General features: G+C 48.7%; 1 protein-coding gene across 2 annotated transcripts in view; it reads left to right on the top strand.

Annotated features, from left to right (window-relative positions):
• The window catches only part of ETS1 (ETS proto-oncogene 1, transcription factor), a gene marked incomplete at its 5' end in the record, with an annotated part of 63,034 nt that overhangs the window by 5,785 nt on the left and 38,289 nt on the right, over positions 1-18,960 (top strand). For both annotated transcript variants that reach the window (XM_082070573.1, XM_082070574.1), the window contains 2 exons: positions 142-224; positions 2,266-2,410. In XM_082070573.1, coding sequence (XP_081926699.1) covers positions 142-224; positions 2,266-2,410 — 228 coding nt within the window. The remainder of the gene's footprint in view (positions 1-141; positions 225-2,265; positions 2,411-18,960) is intronic.

Below are 18,960 nucleotides of genomic sequence, written 5' to 3'. Positions count from 1 at the left end.
TAACTTTTCCAGCTTAAACTCATTAAGATGACAGCCTGGTCCTAGCTTTCTATGCTAGTGAGAAAACACAGGCTTAGCTGATAATGTCAGTTTTTATGCCTTCTGCAGCTGGGCATCTCATGTCCATCTCCATTTCCACAGGCACCTCTGAGATGATGAGTTACTATGTGGACGCAACCATCAGCAGCGCAGCCCCTTATCCTTTAGCTCGCCCCGGAGTGATGGTAAGAAAGGAGTTTGGGTTATTTTTCTCTCTCTTTGGTTGCTGTGACTTTCCAGCCCATTCATTGACACAGCTGAGTGTCAACCGCTAAATTATTCCAAAGCTTCATGTAGTTCAGAGCAACATTCGAACGCTGTGTGTTTACCCGAAGCTTTTCTGAACCTCTTGAGCTCGCAAACCGCGACTGGAAATAAGATCGTGGCATCGGATTTCCTGCCCTTGTGTTGGGAGGAGGATTGTCGGAGTCGCCATTGTCCCAGTGGCTCCACTCCCCGACCTTCACCTGCTGGGGGTGGACGCGGTGGGACCAGCACAAACTTAGACCAGGCTTTGGAAAAGCTTCACTCAGTTGGGCTGGAGTTTTTGGAGAACTTCGCCCAAAGAAATGCTGGCCAGTGTCAAAGATCCTAAGCGAGGGCAGGTGAAAGCTGTAACTCCGAGCTGAGACACCAGACTGCACAGAAGACCTGCTAGAAAGCAAAATTTGCACCAAATTAGGAAGAAAAGACCACCCTGACACGTGAAATATTTCTAACACAGCTCGAGATTTTTCTTTTAAATGGCTCCACGTGTGCATTTGTCCTCTAAATACGGATTGGAAATGAAGCAAAACTATTTTGCTGCAGGGAAATAATAATAGTAATTTATTTGTATGTATGTATATGTTGTAATCTTCTTATATAGAGATATACATATATATGCGCTATATATCTTATACGGTATGTATGTATATACACACATGAATATAAGGAAAATATGTATATAAGCTATATACACGACCTTATTAATGTTTATAAATATATAAAGGGTGAGTGCCATGAGGATGGAGCCAGACTCTTCTCAGTGGCAAACAATGATAGGACAAGGGGTAATGGGATCAAGCTGGAACACAAGAGGTTCCACTTAAATTTGAGAAGAAACTTCTTCTCAGTGAGGGTGACAGAGCACTGGAACAGGCTGCCCAGGGAGGTTGTGGAGTCTCCTTCTCTGGAGACGTTCAAAACCCGCCTGGACATGTTCCTGTGCGACCTCACCTAGGTGTTCCTGCTCCAGCAGGGGGATTGGACTGGATGAGCTTTTGAGGTCCCTTCCAATCCCAAACATACTGTGATACTGTGATACTGTGATATATGTATAAAAGAAAATGAAAATTATATCCTAGATTTAGTTCCATATATCTATATAAGCTTGTATATACAATACATATATTTTCTATGTGAAGTATAAATAGAACTTTATACACAATAAACCCAAATATTTGTATTACATAATGACAGTGATAAACTAGTATTGCATAGATGTGGCTATATACATGCCTATATTGCACATATAATCAATGCATGCATACATGTATTATGTGCAAGCATGTAATAATACAGTGTATTACATAATATATATGTGATAATACTTAAGTTTATATAAATATAGAGATGTGTGCATATACTTAGTGTGTGTATGCTACATGTGTATACATGTGGATGTGTACACACACATATATGTCTGTGGACACATAAATGCAACTGACAAATCTAAACACAAATAACACAAAGATAAATATAAACGTAGTATTTCCAAATAATACCAATCTAAGTAGGAATATTTACATGAATATGCAGATTGGCCTCAGCACGGGGCTGGGGGCCCCCATAGTGCCGGGGTGCCCCTCAGCTCCTCACATTTTTGGATGGAACGTGGGGCCTCCTGCCTCACGCTGCCAAAAAATAACAATTTTGGCTGAAATGGGTCCCATTTCATGGCGGGTGTCCCCCCCACACCAGCCCTGAGGAGACCCCCTTCCTCACCGCTATCTTGCGCCCCACGAACCTTCATTTTTTCCCCTCACCTTTTGTTTAAAAAAGGGCTTTTAAAGCCTGATTGTGACACCCCTCAGCCGGCTGAGTTTGGACGGCATAATTTCTCCTGAGCAAATCCCGCCGTTTTGGAAACTTGTGTCTGAATTTGGGTGTGGAAAGCTGTGCCGCCCCCTTGTGTGGGGCCGCCATTTTGGGGTCCCACTCCCCTGACGCTTCTCCCTCTCCCAGAAACAAGGTGCTGCTGGCCCCTGCGAGGATCCCTGGGTGACCTGCGGCTTTCAGGCCACCTGCTGCCCGCCGAGGACCTGCTGCCCGCTCTGGGATGAACCTGCCACGCAAGAGGTGCCCACCGGGCTGGAGCACTACGGCACGGGTAGGGCGCCATGTCGAGGCGGGGGGATGCGAACTGGGATGGTGCCTTTCCCGCCTCCTCCCACTCAGGCGCAAAGATGAGCCACAAAGCCCCGCCACAGGGTGAGAAAGCAGATAAAAAACCTTAAAGCTGCTTTGTTTAATTATTCTCATCCTTAGTGTGATGCTGAAGGATGCAAGATACCTTCTTACCCAGCTCAGAGAACCCCTCTCCTCTTTCAGGGGGTCATTTTGACATCCTGCATGTACCCCCTTTTCATTTAGGGTCTGCAGCCCTGGTTACTGCTCCCTGGGGTCTGGACAGTCAGGGAGATCTATGGAAGATGCCATGGGTGAGGTGGATCTACTAAAGTGCTGGTTGCATCTTCAGCATTTCTCATAGTGTTTGCAGGATTGATGCCCTTGCTGGTGGCTTTGGAAAGGCCACGGAGTTTTAACTCCTCTGTGGTAGTAATTTTGGGTCTCCTGCTCTTGTATATTTGCTGCTTGGGAGGGTGACGCACATTTTTCAGATAACCACAGCTGGAGATGTGCGGCCACGGTTGCAATGAGCTGCACAGCTAAAGCAACCCGCCAGCTTGGACTAAACGACTGTCTCCTCTGACACATTCATAATTTGAAGAGTCATTTACAAAATCGTCGGTGACTAATTCTTGCCCCGCGCGTTGTTCAAGCCGCAAATCTTCAAGCTGAGCTCACAGTTTGGGCTGCTCCTTGTAGAAGCAACTGGCAGATGTCAGACGGGCAGCCAGTCCTTCTGCAAAAAGCTGTCGTGGAGGATTCAGGTATAAGCGAAAGATCTCAAGTTGCATGAATGTGACCTTTGCAAAGGGCCAATATGAAGTTTATGTTTCAGTTAAGTCCCATATAAGCCTATCGTGAAGCACTTAAATCCCATGTAAGCTTTTGCATGGCATGTGCTGGTCTTCTGTGACTTGTTCCCGGCTCGTTAGTTATGCACATTGGCCCCTTGGGAGGGGAAAAGCCCTGATGTTTAGAGACTTTTTGCAGCTAAAGAGTTCAGCAGAACTAGAGACTGTTGCAGTAAAACGTACAGTTTGAAATCTCTCCTTGGCAAATATTCAGGCATTTCTTTTCTCTTTTTCTCCTTTGGTGAGCACTTGTGAGGATGCAGAGCGCGGGAGCAAAACCCCGCTGCCGATTCCCAGCCGTTCCTATTTCAGCTATTTGCTCAACTCCTGCGGGTGACCTCTCTCAGTGTGATGTCAACTCTGCTCTGATGAAATCTGCCCTTGCAGCATTTGGATTTACTCAAACATTTTGCAAATCTGTGCCTGGAAAGTTTGCTTTGTGCGGCTTTTGGGTTTTTTCCCCCCTACCCTCTCCCCTTTTCTGTGAAAGTGCTCTCTCCAGGGACCAACATATCTTCAGTGCAGATCTCCATTACCCCATGCCGGCTCTGTGCAATTTCTTGCTGCAGAGGCCGGAGCCTGGTTCAAACCTCAGTGAAGCCAGGTTTCCACAGGTTTTGATCAAACTTTTGGTGCATTGGGTCGGGTAGGACAGGCCTCTCATTCTCTTGCAACACCCCAGAGTTACTTTTCAGTTCTTCCTGTTGCAATGCAAGGTACTCTTTCGCTGATTTTTTATTGTTTTTTTTTTTTTTTTTAATGCTGTTGTTTCTTCAGTCTAGAGCAGTTTCTAATTTTAAACGAGAGGAAACTCTCATTTGTATATACCCCTAGGAACAGTCTTTCATTTCTCCTTTGTGTTTCGGCTGCACACTAAAACCATTTGTCATCTATTCTTCTGGTGTACTAGAGGCTATTTTGGTTTTCATGGTCTTGATGTTGGCAAAAGAAACAAGTCAGCAAGGAAAATGCAAGTGTGAATATATCCTCTTGCAATAGAAAGCCACAACATTTCTAAAAGTTTTAGAGCTGCTTGCGTTTAGAGAAGATATTTTGCCTTTGAAGCGTGGGCGAGTTTATTTGCACTGTGCTTGAAGTATGATAAGATTATTCAGCAACATGGATAAAGCAAAGCCTGATGTGGATTTAGGGTGTTGATAAAGACAAGAAGGGCTGGTGCTTTTCTGTTTAAAAAGCAAAAATTTGGACATGGTGTAGAGCCAGTTTTACTTGTTAGCTTGCTCCCACAATCTGCAGTGCATATGTTGGATGCTGAAAGCCACACTTAGCTCTGTGTATCTAATTCCTAAGGTAATAATATCCTAATATTACCTCCTTGTAATACTTTTTGGATGAGACAAGCTTAGGCACAAAACTGGAGGGGAGGAAAAGATTTGGTACTGGTATTATCATTTTAGCATGGACTCAGTCCCGACCGCGCTGCCTTTTTGGGCCAAGGCCACTTTGACAAGCCCTTCCACTCCAAAGTGGTTTGTTTTCCTTCGCGACAGGGGAGATAACGCTGTTGTTAGTGTAAGGCGAGGGGTGATGAAGTTCTTCTGAAGAAGTTTCTACCACTGAATTAGCACTTTTGGACTGAAGATGCTCTCAGGAGTGTTTTGGGGGAGTGATCCTGCTTTCGCGGAGAAATTGGGATTGGGTTTGGGATTTGTAAGGCAGGAAATTAAATGAGAGGAGAAATGAGAGCTGCAGGTCTGGCTCTGCTTTCCTAAAGCAGTCCTGCTGATTTCGATCAGGTTTCTTGCACCCAGACCCTGTCACAAATAAAAGGCGTCACCTTAGGCTCATCCGCAGCACCCATGGGGCAGAGCCCAGCCTTTCCCTGATGCTGTCTGACTACGTTATCTTGGTGCCACCTCTCAGCCCAGAATATTTTGGGTTCATTCACTTTGAGGGTGGAATATCCCTAATGCAGCAAACCTGCATCCAACCCCCCAGTGCTTCGGGTCCCTGCAGCCTGTGCCATAGCAGTGTTTTTCTTGGTTTGGCAACAAAATAAAGCCCTTGTAGCTGGAGCAACACACTGCAGGGTGCAGCCAAAACAGGGATGCTCTGCCTTTGCTACGTCTGGCTGTGATCCTCCTCCAAGCCCAGCTCTCAGCTCAGCCTGCACCGATTCCCTGGGGACCACCTGCACCCCTGGCCAACTCTCCCTTTTTCCCCACGCTGTCCCCCCCATCGCCGGTGGAGATTCCTGGAGGAAAGCGTTTTCTGTGAGCAGTTCTTGGGCTGTCTTCCAGCCTCATGCTCGGAGGAAAGGGGCTTGGGGAGGAGTAGAAAAGGGGAGAAGGTGAACGCTGACCAGGCTCAGCCCGATGGCTTCTCCAGCTGCAGCACATTTTCTGAGCGAAGCTTTTTTTTTTTTTTTTATGTCCTTTTATCCTATTTTTAACCGCGGCCTCTTTCCTTTTCTCAGCCTCCTCCAACACTTCCCCCCTCCCCTGCGCTGCTGCTGCCTCCCCCGCACGCTCTGCTCTCCGCCGAGATGAATGGGTGTCTTTGCGCAGGGCACACACATCTGCTTGTGGCTGCCAGACCTCGCGGGACTGCTCAGGCTGCTCTCCTTGCCCGGCCACTCGGGCCTTTCCCTCCTCCAAAAACGAGCGATGGGCAAGGGAGGACATGGAGGAAGGTGAAGGGGGAGAAAAAAAGGGGTGAACCACCACAGGGTGGGATGAACAAGAGCCAAAGCGATGGCTGTGGATTTATTTCAATGCTCAGCAAAAGCTGTGCACAAAATCCTGCCTCTTCCCAATTTGCTGCTGCTGTTCCCCCCAGATTTGCAGCTCTCCCCGGCCATTCGGGGGGTGAATGAGCCCTTTCTGCTGGGCTCTAGTGTCATTCTCTGGCTGGCGAGGTGGTGTTTGTAGCCTGGTTGGAATGGGTTTTGCTTTGACCTTTTTCCTTTGTGGCAGTCTTTGGGTGTTCTGTTGGCTCTATCTGGACTCACTCTCTGGTTTGTGAGGGTCCTGGTTGTTTTGCAGGTAAGGAAAAGGCAGAGGTGATGCTTCTGATGCTCCCTCTGCATCCCCGCTGTGACCTGCTGCAAGTCAGCACTCAGTGAGGTTTATTTGCACTGAAGCAAGAGAATGACAAAAATCCAGGCTTTGGCTTTTCCATTTTTTTCCTGTCTAACTCTGGAAAAATCCCCGTCTCGCCTCTCAAAGGCAAAACCCAAGGGAGCTCCCTGCACGTTGGGCCGTCACCAGAGAAGGAGTGTGGAGCTCTTTTCCCACTTGAGCTGCAAGCCAGTGTCAGCTGGGGACCAGCAGCCGTTCAGTGAGGAATTGTGCTCTCAACAGGCTGTTGGTGCCCTGGGTGGAAGCTGGAAGGTTGTTGCTTGGTTTTTGGGTGATGCCCGCAGATTCGCTGAGGTTCTCAAGTGTAACAGGGCGATGGGAGCTCAGCAAGATGCAAAACTCAAGTTAGCAAAGTGCATGAGAACCATTGCAAAAAAGAGCAGCTTAGGTGTTCCGTGGGCAGGGAATAACTTGGTGTAGAGTTAAGGAGGAAAGGGACTAAGCAACAAGTTCTCTCGGGCTTCTCTAATGCCTTGAGGAAAATATTTTGGGATGGTCTTGGCGTATTTTCTCTCTGGAAGGACAGGGCTGGCGGGGTGATGCCAGCAGAGCCACGTGCAGGGCAGGCAGACGGGGACATGGGGAGCTCAGGGGGGCTGGGACCCCCAAAACAGCCTGTTTCCTTCAGCTCCTGGCAGCACGAAGCACCTCTCTCTCCCTCCAGATGTTCTCTGTGTTTATAGCTGCTGAAGCAACTCTCTCATTAATACGTTTCTCTCTCCCTTTCTCTCTCTCTCTCACATTGAAGCCAGAAGTCTCAGCTCAGAGGTTGCAGCTGGGAAGGAGCTGGGGGTGAGGGGTGGGAGAGAGAAGGGAGGTGTATGCAAACCTCCCATCCCATTCAACTCCCCCTCTCCGCTTTCCTCCCCCCGAATCCTCCCAAAATACACATGCCCTGAAAAAAGAAAAACACTAGCAGATTTTTTATTTCAGAAAGTAAACACTTAGGCCATGGGGGTCTGGAGGTTATGGGAAAAGAGGAAACCATTGGGCTAATCAGGCCGGGACACACTTCCCCTGCTGAAATAAAACAGAAATCATTGCATTACAGGGCGCCGGCGCGATTAACCCTGGTGCTGCCAACGCGGCTGAGGCAGCCGGAGCTGCCCACGCGCTCTCCCCATCCCTGGTTTTCAGCCAGGGCGAAGCGGCGCTGCCCGAGGGGAGCCAGCACTCCGCCGCAGCCCTTTGGGAACCAGCCCTTGGGAATGTTTTACTAGGAAATGAAATCTCTCTTTTTTTCTTTTTCTTTTCCTTTGGTTTATGAGCCATCCTATAGAATTTAATAGTTATTCTTGCCTTAGAACACTGCCTGATGCTTGCAAACCTCCACAGAGGAAATCTCACTTTGCTTGAATCGGTGAGATCGGGAGAATGGTTTTCAGAAAGCTCTTTTTTAATCCTTGCTCGATTTTCATTAGGTGTACACATTATTAGAATACTGATTATTTTGTTGCAAACCCTTTGGGGAAGAATCCTGCTGTTTTTACTCTTTTGTTTGTAGAGTACCCACCATATGGGTAAGATGGGGGACCTGTGATACTCCTGCAGTACAAAGAATAACTCTAGTCTGGGTGTAAGTGACCTAACGGGCCCCTTGTACCATCTTTACCCTCTCTAAGCCTGGCCTAGGAATTCCCCTGGCTCCTTTCACAGTCTGAGTCGCATACCACCAGGTCTCACACATTTTGAGGCCGCCGTGTTTCAGAAAGGCTGGATCTCTAAGCATGAATGTTTTTCACCTTAAATTAATATTAAAGATTGTCTGCAAGCCCGGGTCTGTTTGACCAGAGCTCCTCGCCGTGATTGCTGATTCCCTTTACGTCCTGTCAGGTTGAGATTTGCAGAGAAGCCCAAATGGGTTTTGCACCCGGGTCCTTGCTGCATCCAAGCTGCCTTGGAAACCCCAAATTTTAGCATGATGGACAGTCTGTGATGGAGCTCACGGCACCCTAAGCCAATGCCCTCCTGCAAGCCAGGTCAGAGGGAACGGAGCTGAAAGGAAAAGCCTTCGAAAAGCACTTTGTCACCAAGGGAAAGTGATCTTCCCATTGACAGTTTTACCTCGTCTGTTACCTTGTAAGTGCCAGCGGTGAAAGGTGCCGTCACCGGTTCCTTGAGCCATCAGCCTGGCTCTTGCAACATCCCCAGATAGCGCAGGCCAGCGGGGCTGCAGACCTGCCCGTCCCACGCCGCTATCTCAAGAATGCATTTGAACAGGAGCTGTTACTGCAGCCGCTGGAGGTCGAGGCTTCAGATGGAAATCGAGCTCTCTGGAGATAGTCCCACAGGGCAAATTTCAGTATTTTTGGAGTCGGTGTTCAGCTCAGATAAGCCCCTGAGAGCTCAGATACTTTATCTGAACCTTATCTGAGCTATTTGCATCACTTCAGTCTGCAAAACCGCTGCTGTCAGACATTTGGGGAGGGGGGCAAGTTGTATTAGGATGGTCTGTTTCTTCTGGGTTTTTTTAATTGTTATTTCTAACACAGACACCTCCAGGAGGATTGCACTGACGGGAGATACAGATCTGTGCTCTCACTCTGCTCCCTTACCATCTCTCCGTTCCTGCTTTGCAAAAATCAATTGTTTGACTGAAAGGACCCTGTAGTGCTTGGTCTATATAACACAACATCCTTTTTCCCAGCCCATGGGGTGGTTTAATTCATCCGAGCTCTAGACCCTGGTTGTTCTTCCTCAGCATCCGTGGTCTTTTTATGGAGAAAGGGTTCTCAGGGATAGGAACAGCAGATTTAGGAGATCTGGCTGGGATTATGGGGTTTTACAGCTGGGATTTGGAAGACCTTGGCTACATCACTTGACCGAAAGTCCTTAGGCATCTAAACCCCACCGATTACCATTGGAGTGAACTGCCTAAACCTTTCAAAATGCTGCCTGTGAGCCACTGCGCAGCAGTTTCTCACGTTGGAGATGCAGATTATTAATTCTTTGCACATTTTATTGCAATGCTTAATTCATTGAGGTCAGGCGAGTGGCTGGAAGTCCCTGGAGAACAAACGGTACTGTACAAGTGTTTGATATTGTACAAAATAAATAGAATAGACATCTTAAATGACACCAAGCCCTTGAAGCTGCTGAACACGTGCTGAAGTTTACACAGCCCACCGATGGCCCTTCCGCTGTGTGGTTTTGTATCAATAGGCTTTGGAAAAGAGTTTTGCAGCAGGTCAATTGTTGGCTGTTTCACAAGAGCTGAAATTGGGCTTTTCCTTCTCTGCAGATCTTTTGGTGTTTTTTTCCTCCCCCCACAATGCTGCAAGGGCAGGTTAGGACTGAAAACCAGGATCTAGCCTACAGGAAAACAGGGTTGGCTTCAACCGGCTCAGTGGGAACGCTGCCATAGATTTTAGCGGCGGAGAGGGTGGGCACGCACACCAAAAAGCAATATAATAAAGTTCATGACAGGGCTTCCCTTCCTGGAAAGGGAAACAAGGCTGCTGACATGGCATATGCCGCACGGGGCGGCAAAAACACGCTCAGATATTTGCGCTTCCCATGGCGCAAATAGGATGGAGCCAAAGAAGCTGCTCCACCAAAGCAGGGATTTGATTTCTAGGAAGAGCTGGCCCAAACTGCTTCTCCCTAACTCATCAAAAACTGCTTCTCAGGAGCCAGAAATGCCTTTCTTCCCCGGTTTGTGTGATTCACTCTCCACATCCTAAGTTTTGGGGCAGACTGATGTCAGCATTGAGGTAGAATAGGAATAAAAAAAAAGGAGGAGATGCCCCAGGGGAGCCTGTTCATGGAAAATTTCTAATTTGGGCAGTTCCAGGCATCTCACAGAAGAGCCTGTGCTTGGGAGACTTCAACCCAGTTTTTCAGGCTCAAGAGGCATGAATAATTCTGGAAGGTAGTGATGGAAATAAAGCTGGCGTCTCAGTCCCGCCCTGGACCACCTTGGGGTATCTGCGAATTGTCTCCAGAGATGATCAGACCTCTTTCTTCCCTTGCTTTGCATCCAGTTACTGCCTAAACCCAGGAGACCAGATGCTTCCTTTGTCTGGCAGCTTCGGTTGTGTTTCTATCCAGGCAAACAGCTACTACATGAAAGTAATAGCGGTTTCCCTTGCGTTACAGTAATCAAAATGACAGGATAACGAGGCAACCCAGTAGCATGTTTTGCCTTCCACTTGTGCTGACTTCCAGGCTGGGTGTCAGCTCAGTCCCCTATCTAGATGAAATACAGCTTTTTGACTTTTCCTCGCTGCCAAAAATGACAGATTGCTCTGCAGAAATCATCAATATTTTGTCAAAACGAAATCCAAACACTTCCGGCCAAAACTCAGCGTTTTCTGCTGTTGACGCAAAAACAAATCTCCGTGGGAAATGCCAACATAGAAAGAAAGTGGAGAATTAGGTTGGATAGTTCTGCGGAATGCTTCTCCTGGCTCTCTGTGTGAGATACATGTCTGAGGGGCTGCAAGGCAGGGGATGTTTGAACCCAGAAGTTTCATCTGGACCAGGCGTGTGTTTATTTAGACCAGATTAGTGTAAACAGACGCGCTTTGTTGACACGCACAAGGAGCCCGTTCTGTGTAGTTTGTGCCACTAAATATGCGTGCGCAGTGAGTACCAACACTCACTTGGACGTGATGCTTCATCCAAGCTACATCTTCAAGCCAAGATAACTTATTTTTAAGGTTTCATCCATCTGCTTTTGCATGTCACCCTGTCTTCCTTCCCTCTGCGTTCGGCAAGGTTGTCAGTCTATGTTTGGCGTAGCAGATACTTCCATAACCATCCATCTTCCAAAATCCCTCCCCAGGGACCTCGCAGTGTTGCAGCAGAAGCCAACGGTGGCACTGGACCACGGTGGGAGGACTTTTTTCCTCCGCACCCACCTGAAATGAGATGGTTTTATCAGGGCTCTCCCACGCCTGCCAAGTGCATCTCGACGCTCCCCTCCCCGTCGCTGCCGCTCCTCACTTCATTAGCGCCGGAGATGTTTATAAATGGAAGAGATAATATTTTTCGTTTCCAGTTTGGGTTTCCAGGGCAGCCACTTTCTAAAGCACTTAGGAAGTTTAGAGAAGACGAGGTTATATAAACGGTTTTTTCCCCCCTGGGCTCTTATTAATCAAGTGGCTTGTGGAGCCATTCCCATAGCTTTGGGACCCAGGGCACTAGCTGGGCGAGGGCAGGCAGGCAGTCGCTACAAAACATCTTTTTCTTGGCTTTTGCCCTTTTTTTTGTAGGTTAGCGATGAATGAAGCAGTCAGACGGCTGTTGGGGTTTGGAAGCAGATGGAGGGCTGAGCAGCATGTTCCTAGGTTACACTAAAACTACAATTTGGGCTTATATTTTGTTCCAACCCCTTGTAGGCCTTCAAATGAGTCACCTAGCATCTTTTCATACTGATTTACTGTTAATATGTCGCTGTAAAATTTGTTTATTTGATGTAAAACATTTGCATTGCCTGAGCATGGGCTTCGTATGATTTCGATGGCAGCAGGCAATGAGTTGGTCCTTGTGCTTTTGCAGTAAAACCCTGTGGCCATGCATAAACACATACTAATTAATATATTTACTGGCAAGCCCTGCTGCATTTCCAAAGCTTTTTCCCAGCCAGGCTCCAAGAGCAGCTGCTCCCCAGGATGGTTGTGAGCAGCTCGGGGGTTTGGAAAACACAAGCAAGCTTCATGTCAGCATCCCCATCTTCCGACCAGAATGAAACCCAGCTCTGTCTCCTCCTCCATGTCCTTTCTCCACTGTTTCCCCACCACAAGAGCTGAAGGAACAGGGGCTATTCTGCTTTCCTGAGGTGGCTGGAGCTCCATCTGTAGCAGCAGGTCCAGCTGTTTCAAGCCCGAAGCTGAAGGTCCAGAGGAAATCAGCTCATTAGTCTCTTGACCCACCTTCTCAGCTTTCCAGCCACACTCTCTCGGTGTGAAAATCATGATTTAAATAGACAAGGGTGGAAAATAATGATTTAAAGGGGATACTCGCAACTAGTGCTGACTGTAGGCTTGGCAGAAGGAAACTGTATTTCTTCCGGGTCTTGGGAGAGTGTGAGAAAAGGTGTTGAACATCTGGAGCGATTTAGCAGCTTCGTGGTGGTGCAAACGTAGCTCAGCCCAAAGATCTGGGATGGGCCGATGGAGGGAAAAGCCGCTCGTGGCGTTTGGCTCAAGCAGATGCAGGTTGGGCATTGCAGAAGAGCCCTGTTGACCCTCTCGAGGGCCAGATGATGGGTTGTGGTGGCCCCTGAAGCACAGAAGCCTCCTCAAAGAGATAAACTAACAGGACAAAAAGGGAGTTTCTTAACACATTGCTTCTAATTGACTTGTTTTGTTTTCCATTTTGAAATTTATTCCCATTGTCAGAGTGTGAAAATAGAAAGTTTCAGCTCAGGTTGAATGACACACCAGTTTTCTTGTTTATTCTCTTTTCGCTGTTTTAGCCCAATGAGAAGTGTGTGAAAAAAGCAAACAAACAAACCCAAACCGGTTGTATCAACACAGAACACATTTAGAAAAAAATATTTACGTCTGCTTTTTTCCTCCAACCACCAGCAAAGCACACCAAAAAAATCGTCAATAAATCTGCTGTTTTCACAGCTTTCGCTGCAGGCAGCAGGGCAGTGCATAGCGAAACAAAGCAGTTTGTGTGCTGAACCCCCCAAAACCTCCATTCGACAGCTTTCTGAAGGTAATTAAAAAAGCCGAAATAAGTGGTGACGCTGATGATAGCTGTCCGTGGGTGACCACCCTTCCACTGGAGTCCAGACAACCAGCTGTCTCTTCCCCATTGACACCAGCAAGGATTTAGGACCGAGGTGACCTAATCAGGAGACCCTCATGGGGAGAGAGGCGTGTTATTTAATTAGCTTTACAATGGACCGACTGGGAGGCACGTGGTGGCTCTAATGGAAGGAGATAGATGTCCTTTTAGCTGGGCTAATTGTTGGGAAATAGCAGAGGCTTTGTTCAGCCCCAGCATGTGGCCTGTGATCTCTCAGAGCCCAGGGGCTGCCCGGGTTTATAATTTTAGACAGATCTATTCAAGCCCGCTTCGGAGCGAAGGGCCGAACAAGACGGGTATTGTTGCTGAGCCAGGAGCACCGTCCAAGAAAACCACCCCGAGAAACCCAAACACGTGTAGAGCGGGATATTTCCCCGCCGCTTATTCACTACAGGGCCAGGTTGCCAAGCCGAGACAATTGCGAGCGAGGAGGTTTCCAGGGATTTTCCTCTTTGAAACACAGACGCGAGTGAATCCTTCATCCCAAGAGCAATACGGGGTGTCTTCATCAGCACTATCTGGACCAGGCAGCTTTTTGGGTTTTAATTGCTACTAGTGGGGGTCTCATCTTGCAATTCCCTTGCTCTGGGCATGGTGTACGTGGGGTAGTTGTGCCCATTACTGAATTATCTCCATCAACTGGCTGGTTGCATCATCATCTCGTGATCGTTGGGTTGTGGATTTGTATACTAGAAATCAGTGCTTGCTCTTTCTTGAAGCTGTGGGTCTCTTTTTTTTGCTGATGGTGGGTGTTTTTGAAAGAACAGATAGTTTTAGTGAATAGTTTAGCTGTCCAGAAGATATGCTTTATTAGTAACAATCCTATTTGCTAAGGGGATCTCAAGGAGCGTCAGAAATCGGTTCAATAAACTCTGTCACCAGAGATCAGTGAATGCCAAGGGTGAAGTTGCGAGCAGAGATGTGTTGCTTAAATCCGAGCTGGCTGTATTTGCTTCTGCTATGAAGGAGGCTGCCCGAGGGATCTGCCCAAAGATGAGAGGTCCTACAGGTGAGGTTCAATGTGTATCACCTGTGTGTGCTTGGAATAATTGCAAATATCAAGAATTTAAGAGAAAATTCCCCATGGTATGTTTACCAAGAACTTGAGGAGGAGAGGGACAATGTGCTCAGAGCAAACAGTGCTGCAGAACAGCTTATGAGCATTTTCCACCCAGCTAGTTCTTCCAGCAGGGTAACGAGTGAGTGACAGCACCCCCTGCCAACGAAATTCAAGGCACAATTACATCGCTTGAGCCCAGATTAGCTAATCAAGTTACGAAGCAGCATGGGACCTCTGGGAAACCAATAGCAGAAGGCACTCGAAGATGCTGAAGCAGCTTGCGAGGCTGTTGATGGAGGTACCCGCGGCGTGCGGCCGGAGCCGTCGCTCCCTCGCAGCTCTGCAGAGACGTGTGTGCGCCGGGGTCCTGGTGCTGGCCACAAAGATGCTTTTGTGAGCCATGTCCGCTGGGAAGTTAATGAGAGCAGGAGTCAGGGAGGCTCGGAGGCGGCTTCCTCTGCTGGTGCCTGGAGGGCAATCAGAGGCTGGTATTGTGGCAGCGATGTCTCGGGGCTAAGATGGGTCTGAACTCTGGATCTCCACAGCATGAACAGAAACTCGCTTTTAATACGGAGGATGGGGACTTTCCGTGACTCCAGCAGCGGGGGGACCCCGCAGCCATCTGGGTCATGGAGGAGTTGACACTTTCATGACGGTCATCACCTCCTGGCCACAAATCTGAGGGTGTCCTGCATTCCCCAGGAACAGCCCGGGGGGCACACGCCATTGGTGCTGACTAACCAGCTCTTTTTCCACACCCGCCGCTTAGCCAAAAAGGGGAGGCTGTAGCCACCAGGACTAATCCAGCCCCCTTTTACCAGCGTAAAACAACTTGCTCCAATCCTTCCCAGCTATTACAGCACTTGAAAGAATTTCTTGTATCATTTTAAATTCCAGGAAAGGTATCTCCCTGGGGAAGGGTCAGGGCAGCCGCTTGCTCTTTCCTCTCATTGCAGCGGCCACCTCCACACCCAGAGCCACCTCCCTGCTCTTTCCTTTCTTAGAGCAGTGGCTGCTGCTCTTTCCAACAATGTTCTCCTTACGATAAATCCTTTCATGTCTCCGTTTCTCCTTGGACTTGCACAACACTTTTTTTTTTTCTCCTTTTTCTTTTCCCTTCCCCTTTACTCCTGATTTTTGTCTCATGCCCTCTGGGTATTGTTTACTCGACAAAACATCAAACCAAAGCCCTGACCACTCGCGGTCATTAAAAATCCCATGGCAGTTTTGGGGAAGGCTCCAATTTGGCTAATTATGTTCTGCCATAAATATCCCCCTGCAGTTTTAATTGGATATAGTGTTCTTCATTTCCTGTCCCTAACAGTTGGGTGGTGTTGCTCCGTGTTACTACGTAGCCATTGCATTTCACTCCAGAGGTGGCTGCGCTTTGGTAGCAGCGGTGCAAGGAAAAGCTCCTTTTCCAGACTACTGGTAACACCTAATCCTGAGAATGGGTAAATCCGAGGGACAGAAGCTGTCCCAGTTCCGTAACATAAATGATGGCAAAGGCTTTGGTCTTGTCATAACCTTTCCCCGATGCTAAATGAATAATTGTTATTCTTCTTTCAAACCATGGTTAGGCAGCGTCACTGGGAACAATGTGGTATTACTGCCTGTCCTTTCTTTGTTCCAAACTGTTGAAAAACAGTCGGGCTGCATTGTGGAGAGAGGGCAGATGGCTATCGCCCATCAGCGGCAAAATCTTTTGGCTATATTAATGGCAGGAGGGCTGTTCTCCGCAATTCAGCATCCCTCCCTAAACAGGAGCGAGCCTGAATAGATATTAACATTGAATAACGACAGAATGGAAAAGGAGAGTGAGACTTAGATGTGGAAAAGATTTTTCTAAAGCCTATAAGCATCAAATAGGAACCAGTTGCTGAGGCGAAGTCATGTTTGGCAGGTCTTGGACTCCAAATGGTCACATCCCAGCTGAAGCAACTAATCAATGGATTCCTTCCATGTCGTCTGCGAACACTGAGCCATTGAGCGGCTCAGCTGGAGCTCTGAGCCAGGGCTTTCATGTTGCAGGCTCTGAAGTGAACACAAATTAAGGCAGCCGCTAGGATGGAGTTGAGTTCGAAGGAGAGATGCAGCTGCCCGGGGAGGAAATCTCTACTTCTTCCCTGTTCTTTTCCCCCTCATTGGGGTTTTCCCACCCCAATGCTGCTTTTGAAAGCACTTCTAGTTTCCCTGCACGTCGGGACCGCTGTACATTGCATGAGCAAAACGAAGCAGGGCACGGAGTGGAGGAGCTCAAAGGTTTGCCGCAGCTGTGCCGCACCAAGCTGCGGCTCAGCATCACCAGCTTTGCAGGATCGGGGCTGAGCTGGATGCCAAGAGCATGTGTATCTTTCCTAATAAAAACCACACAAGCTGTGAGAAAGATTTTTATTAGAGCCTTTGGGCTGGTCCAGAAGAGAAGGAGCCCCATTACAGGTGCTCTGGAGTTCGGCCAGTCCTTAAAACCGTAACACTCACAGGAGAGGCCGAGCCAAATGCATCGCCCATGGGAGCAAGGCTAAAGCACAGACCCCTCTGCATCCTCTTGTGCCACTTTTTAATCCCACCGGCAGCTCCATCCAGGACCACCTGTGCCCAGGAGAGCTTTCTCCTCTGTGGTGTCGACAGCCCATCCCCGTCAGCTTCGTGCCTGACTCGGGCTGGGGATTGTGGTTTGCTTGGAGCAGGGTGGATTATTGAGCGCTGCAGATTGGGGAGGGGAACACTCAGGTCATTTCAATCCGGTTGGGACCCCAGGTGCTTTCTGACAGCTTCATCGCCATGGCCAAGAGCTCACAGCCAGCTGTGCAAACCGGTCCCTGCACACACTCTCCCACACTCGCCCCAGGATCGCAGCCACAGCAAAGTGTAGGAAGGGAAAGGATTGTCAGGCTGCGGTAATCGCATCGAGTTTCTCCTCCCAAGCTTGCTCTGGAAGGGACCGTACAGAAAGGCAGCTGTTTCTCCTGAATCCCCTTTTGATTTTCAACTGGAAACATTCTGCTAAATCTCTTCTCTCTAGTTTCTTCCTTCAATCACTGCTGTCCATCCTGTATGGGGAAGAGGGGAAAGAAATGCAAAACGAAAGGCAGGTGCAAGCACATTATCCCTTACAGAGAGAGGCAACGGGGACCAAGTTATATCCCTACAGCCCTTCTCTTTTCACTTTCGGATTCCCAGGTTCGTTTCTATGGCAGAATTCAAACCAAGGACACACCGCCTGAGGTTTCAAACCTTGTGCCTTGCCTGAGCACAGCTCAGTTTCTCCAAAGCCCACTGGAAGGAGCTCAGATATTGGTCACACAGTGAATCACTGCCCCTGCTCCTCTGCTGCAGGAATAGGTTGCTCCTAACTGAACTTGCAAGCAAATCAGAAAGGCTATTGCCTGTAAAATTGGAAATGCGAGCAACTTGTCAATGAGTGAGATGCCTGAAAGATGAACTTTTGGCTGGATGTAGCTGCCTGCTGGCTTTGCTAGTTCTCAGACGTCCTGCTGGCTGCATCTTGAGCTATTGCCTTGGTAAAGCTGGTTGCTCATGAGAGTCAGAATCAGGCTCTCGATTTCTGGCCCTGGCACCTCACAGCTTCTTTGAGTTACATGAACTTTTCTCCTATAAATACGCCTTAGGCGACTGAGAAAGGCACCGCTGAAGAAGCTAGAAATAATCCCGAGCTGTTATGTTTGCATCTGCAACTCATCTTTCAGTGCGTTTGAAGGTTTCAGTGGAGTTTGTGAGCAGGACCCTGTTCACCCTATGGCTTAGCAGGCAGCCTAGAAGCCTCACCCCGGCATGTTAATTTGAGCCCATCTTTAATCAGAGCGGCCCAGTCTCTGCCAGCGTGTCAGAGACTGTTAAGACTTTCGGAGTGAGAGAACCACAAGAGCTCGTTGCTAATTACTTTTTTTTTAAAACACTTGTACCGGTAAATTGACATCTGTGAGTCATAATCTCCCTTCTGCTCTGCCGTTTGTGGTCTGCAGTTTGCGCTACCCAAATATAATAAAACATATTTCATGTGAGAACTGATATTCTTCTGTTAACTTCATGCCATGCTGGCATGAGGCTCATCTTGCACCTTCAAGATGCTTTTTATCCAGTCGGTTCCCAGACATTTTTTGGCTTCCTGCCTGTACAAAGCACAACCATGCCTGGCTGTCACCCATTGTGTGACACGACTGTGACTGTACCTGCATATCTGGACGCGCTTGCGGGTGGGAGCTGATCAGGACAGTCTGAGCGGGCAGCAGCACTGGCGATGGGCGTGTGAAGGTGTGGATGCGAGTGCGAAAGGGGTGATGCGAGTGTGAAAGGTGGTTCATGTTGAGACAGGCAGGGTGAAGGAAACCGGCCTGCTTTGAAGAAACACAGATTTTCAGCGGATCGCTGAGGCTCCAGCTGCACGCAGCCAGCAGCATTTTCTTGTGCTAAAACGGCAAATCCCTTTTCCCCTTCTTGTTTTGGGGCTGGGCTGCAAGCGGAGGTTGTGGAGCTGGCACAGCGGGACCCAACTTTGTGCTGGATGCGCTGAGACTCCCCCCGCTAACTCCATCCCCCCGTACCCCTCATTACCCTCCATCCCCCCGCATTTGTCGCTTCTCCCACACCCCGGGGCAGCGTCGGCTCCGCTCCCCGCGGCGCCGGGTGCCGGGGCCGCCTCCGGGGCGGGGGCAGGCGGGTCCCTCCCCCGGCGCTGTCACCGCTCGGGGCCGGCCCAGTGTCCCCTCCCCTCGGCGGCTCAGCCCGGGCCGGG

The sequence above is a fragment of the Streptopelia decaocto genome, assembly GCF_964273445.1.
Source record: "Streptopelia decaocto genome assembly, chromosome: 21".
NCBI classification, from domain to species: Eukaryota; Metazoa; Chordata; class Aves; order Columbiformes; family Columbidae; genus Streptopelia; species Streptopelia decaocto.
The sequence above is the reverse complement of the archived record's forward strand: the minus strand, read 5'-3'. Positions and strand labels throughout refer to the sequence as shown.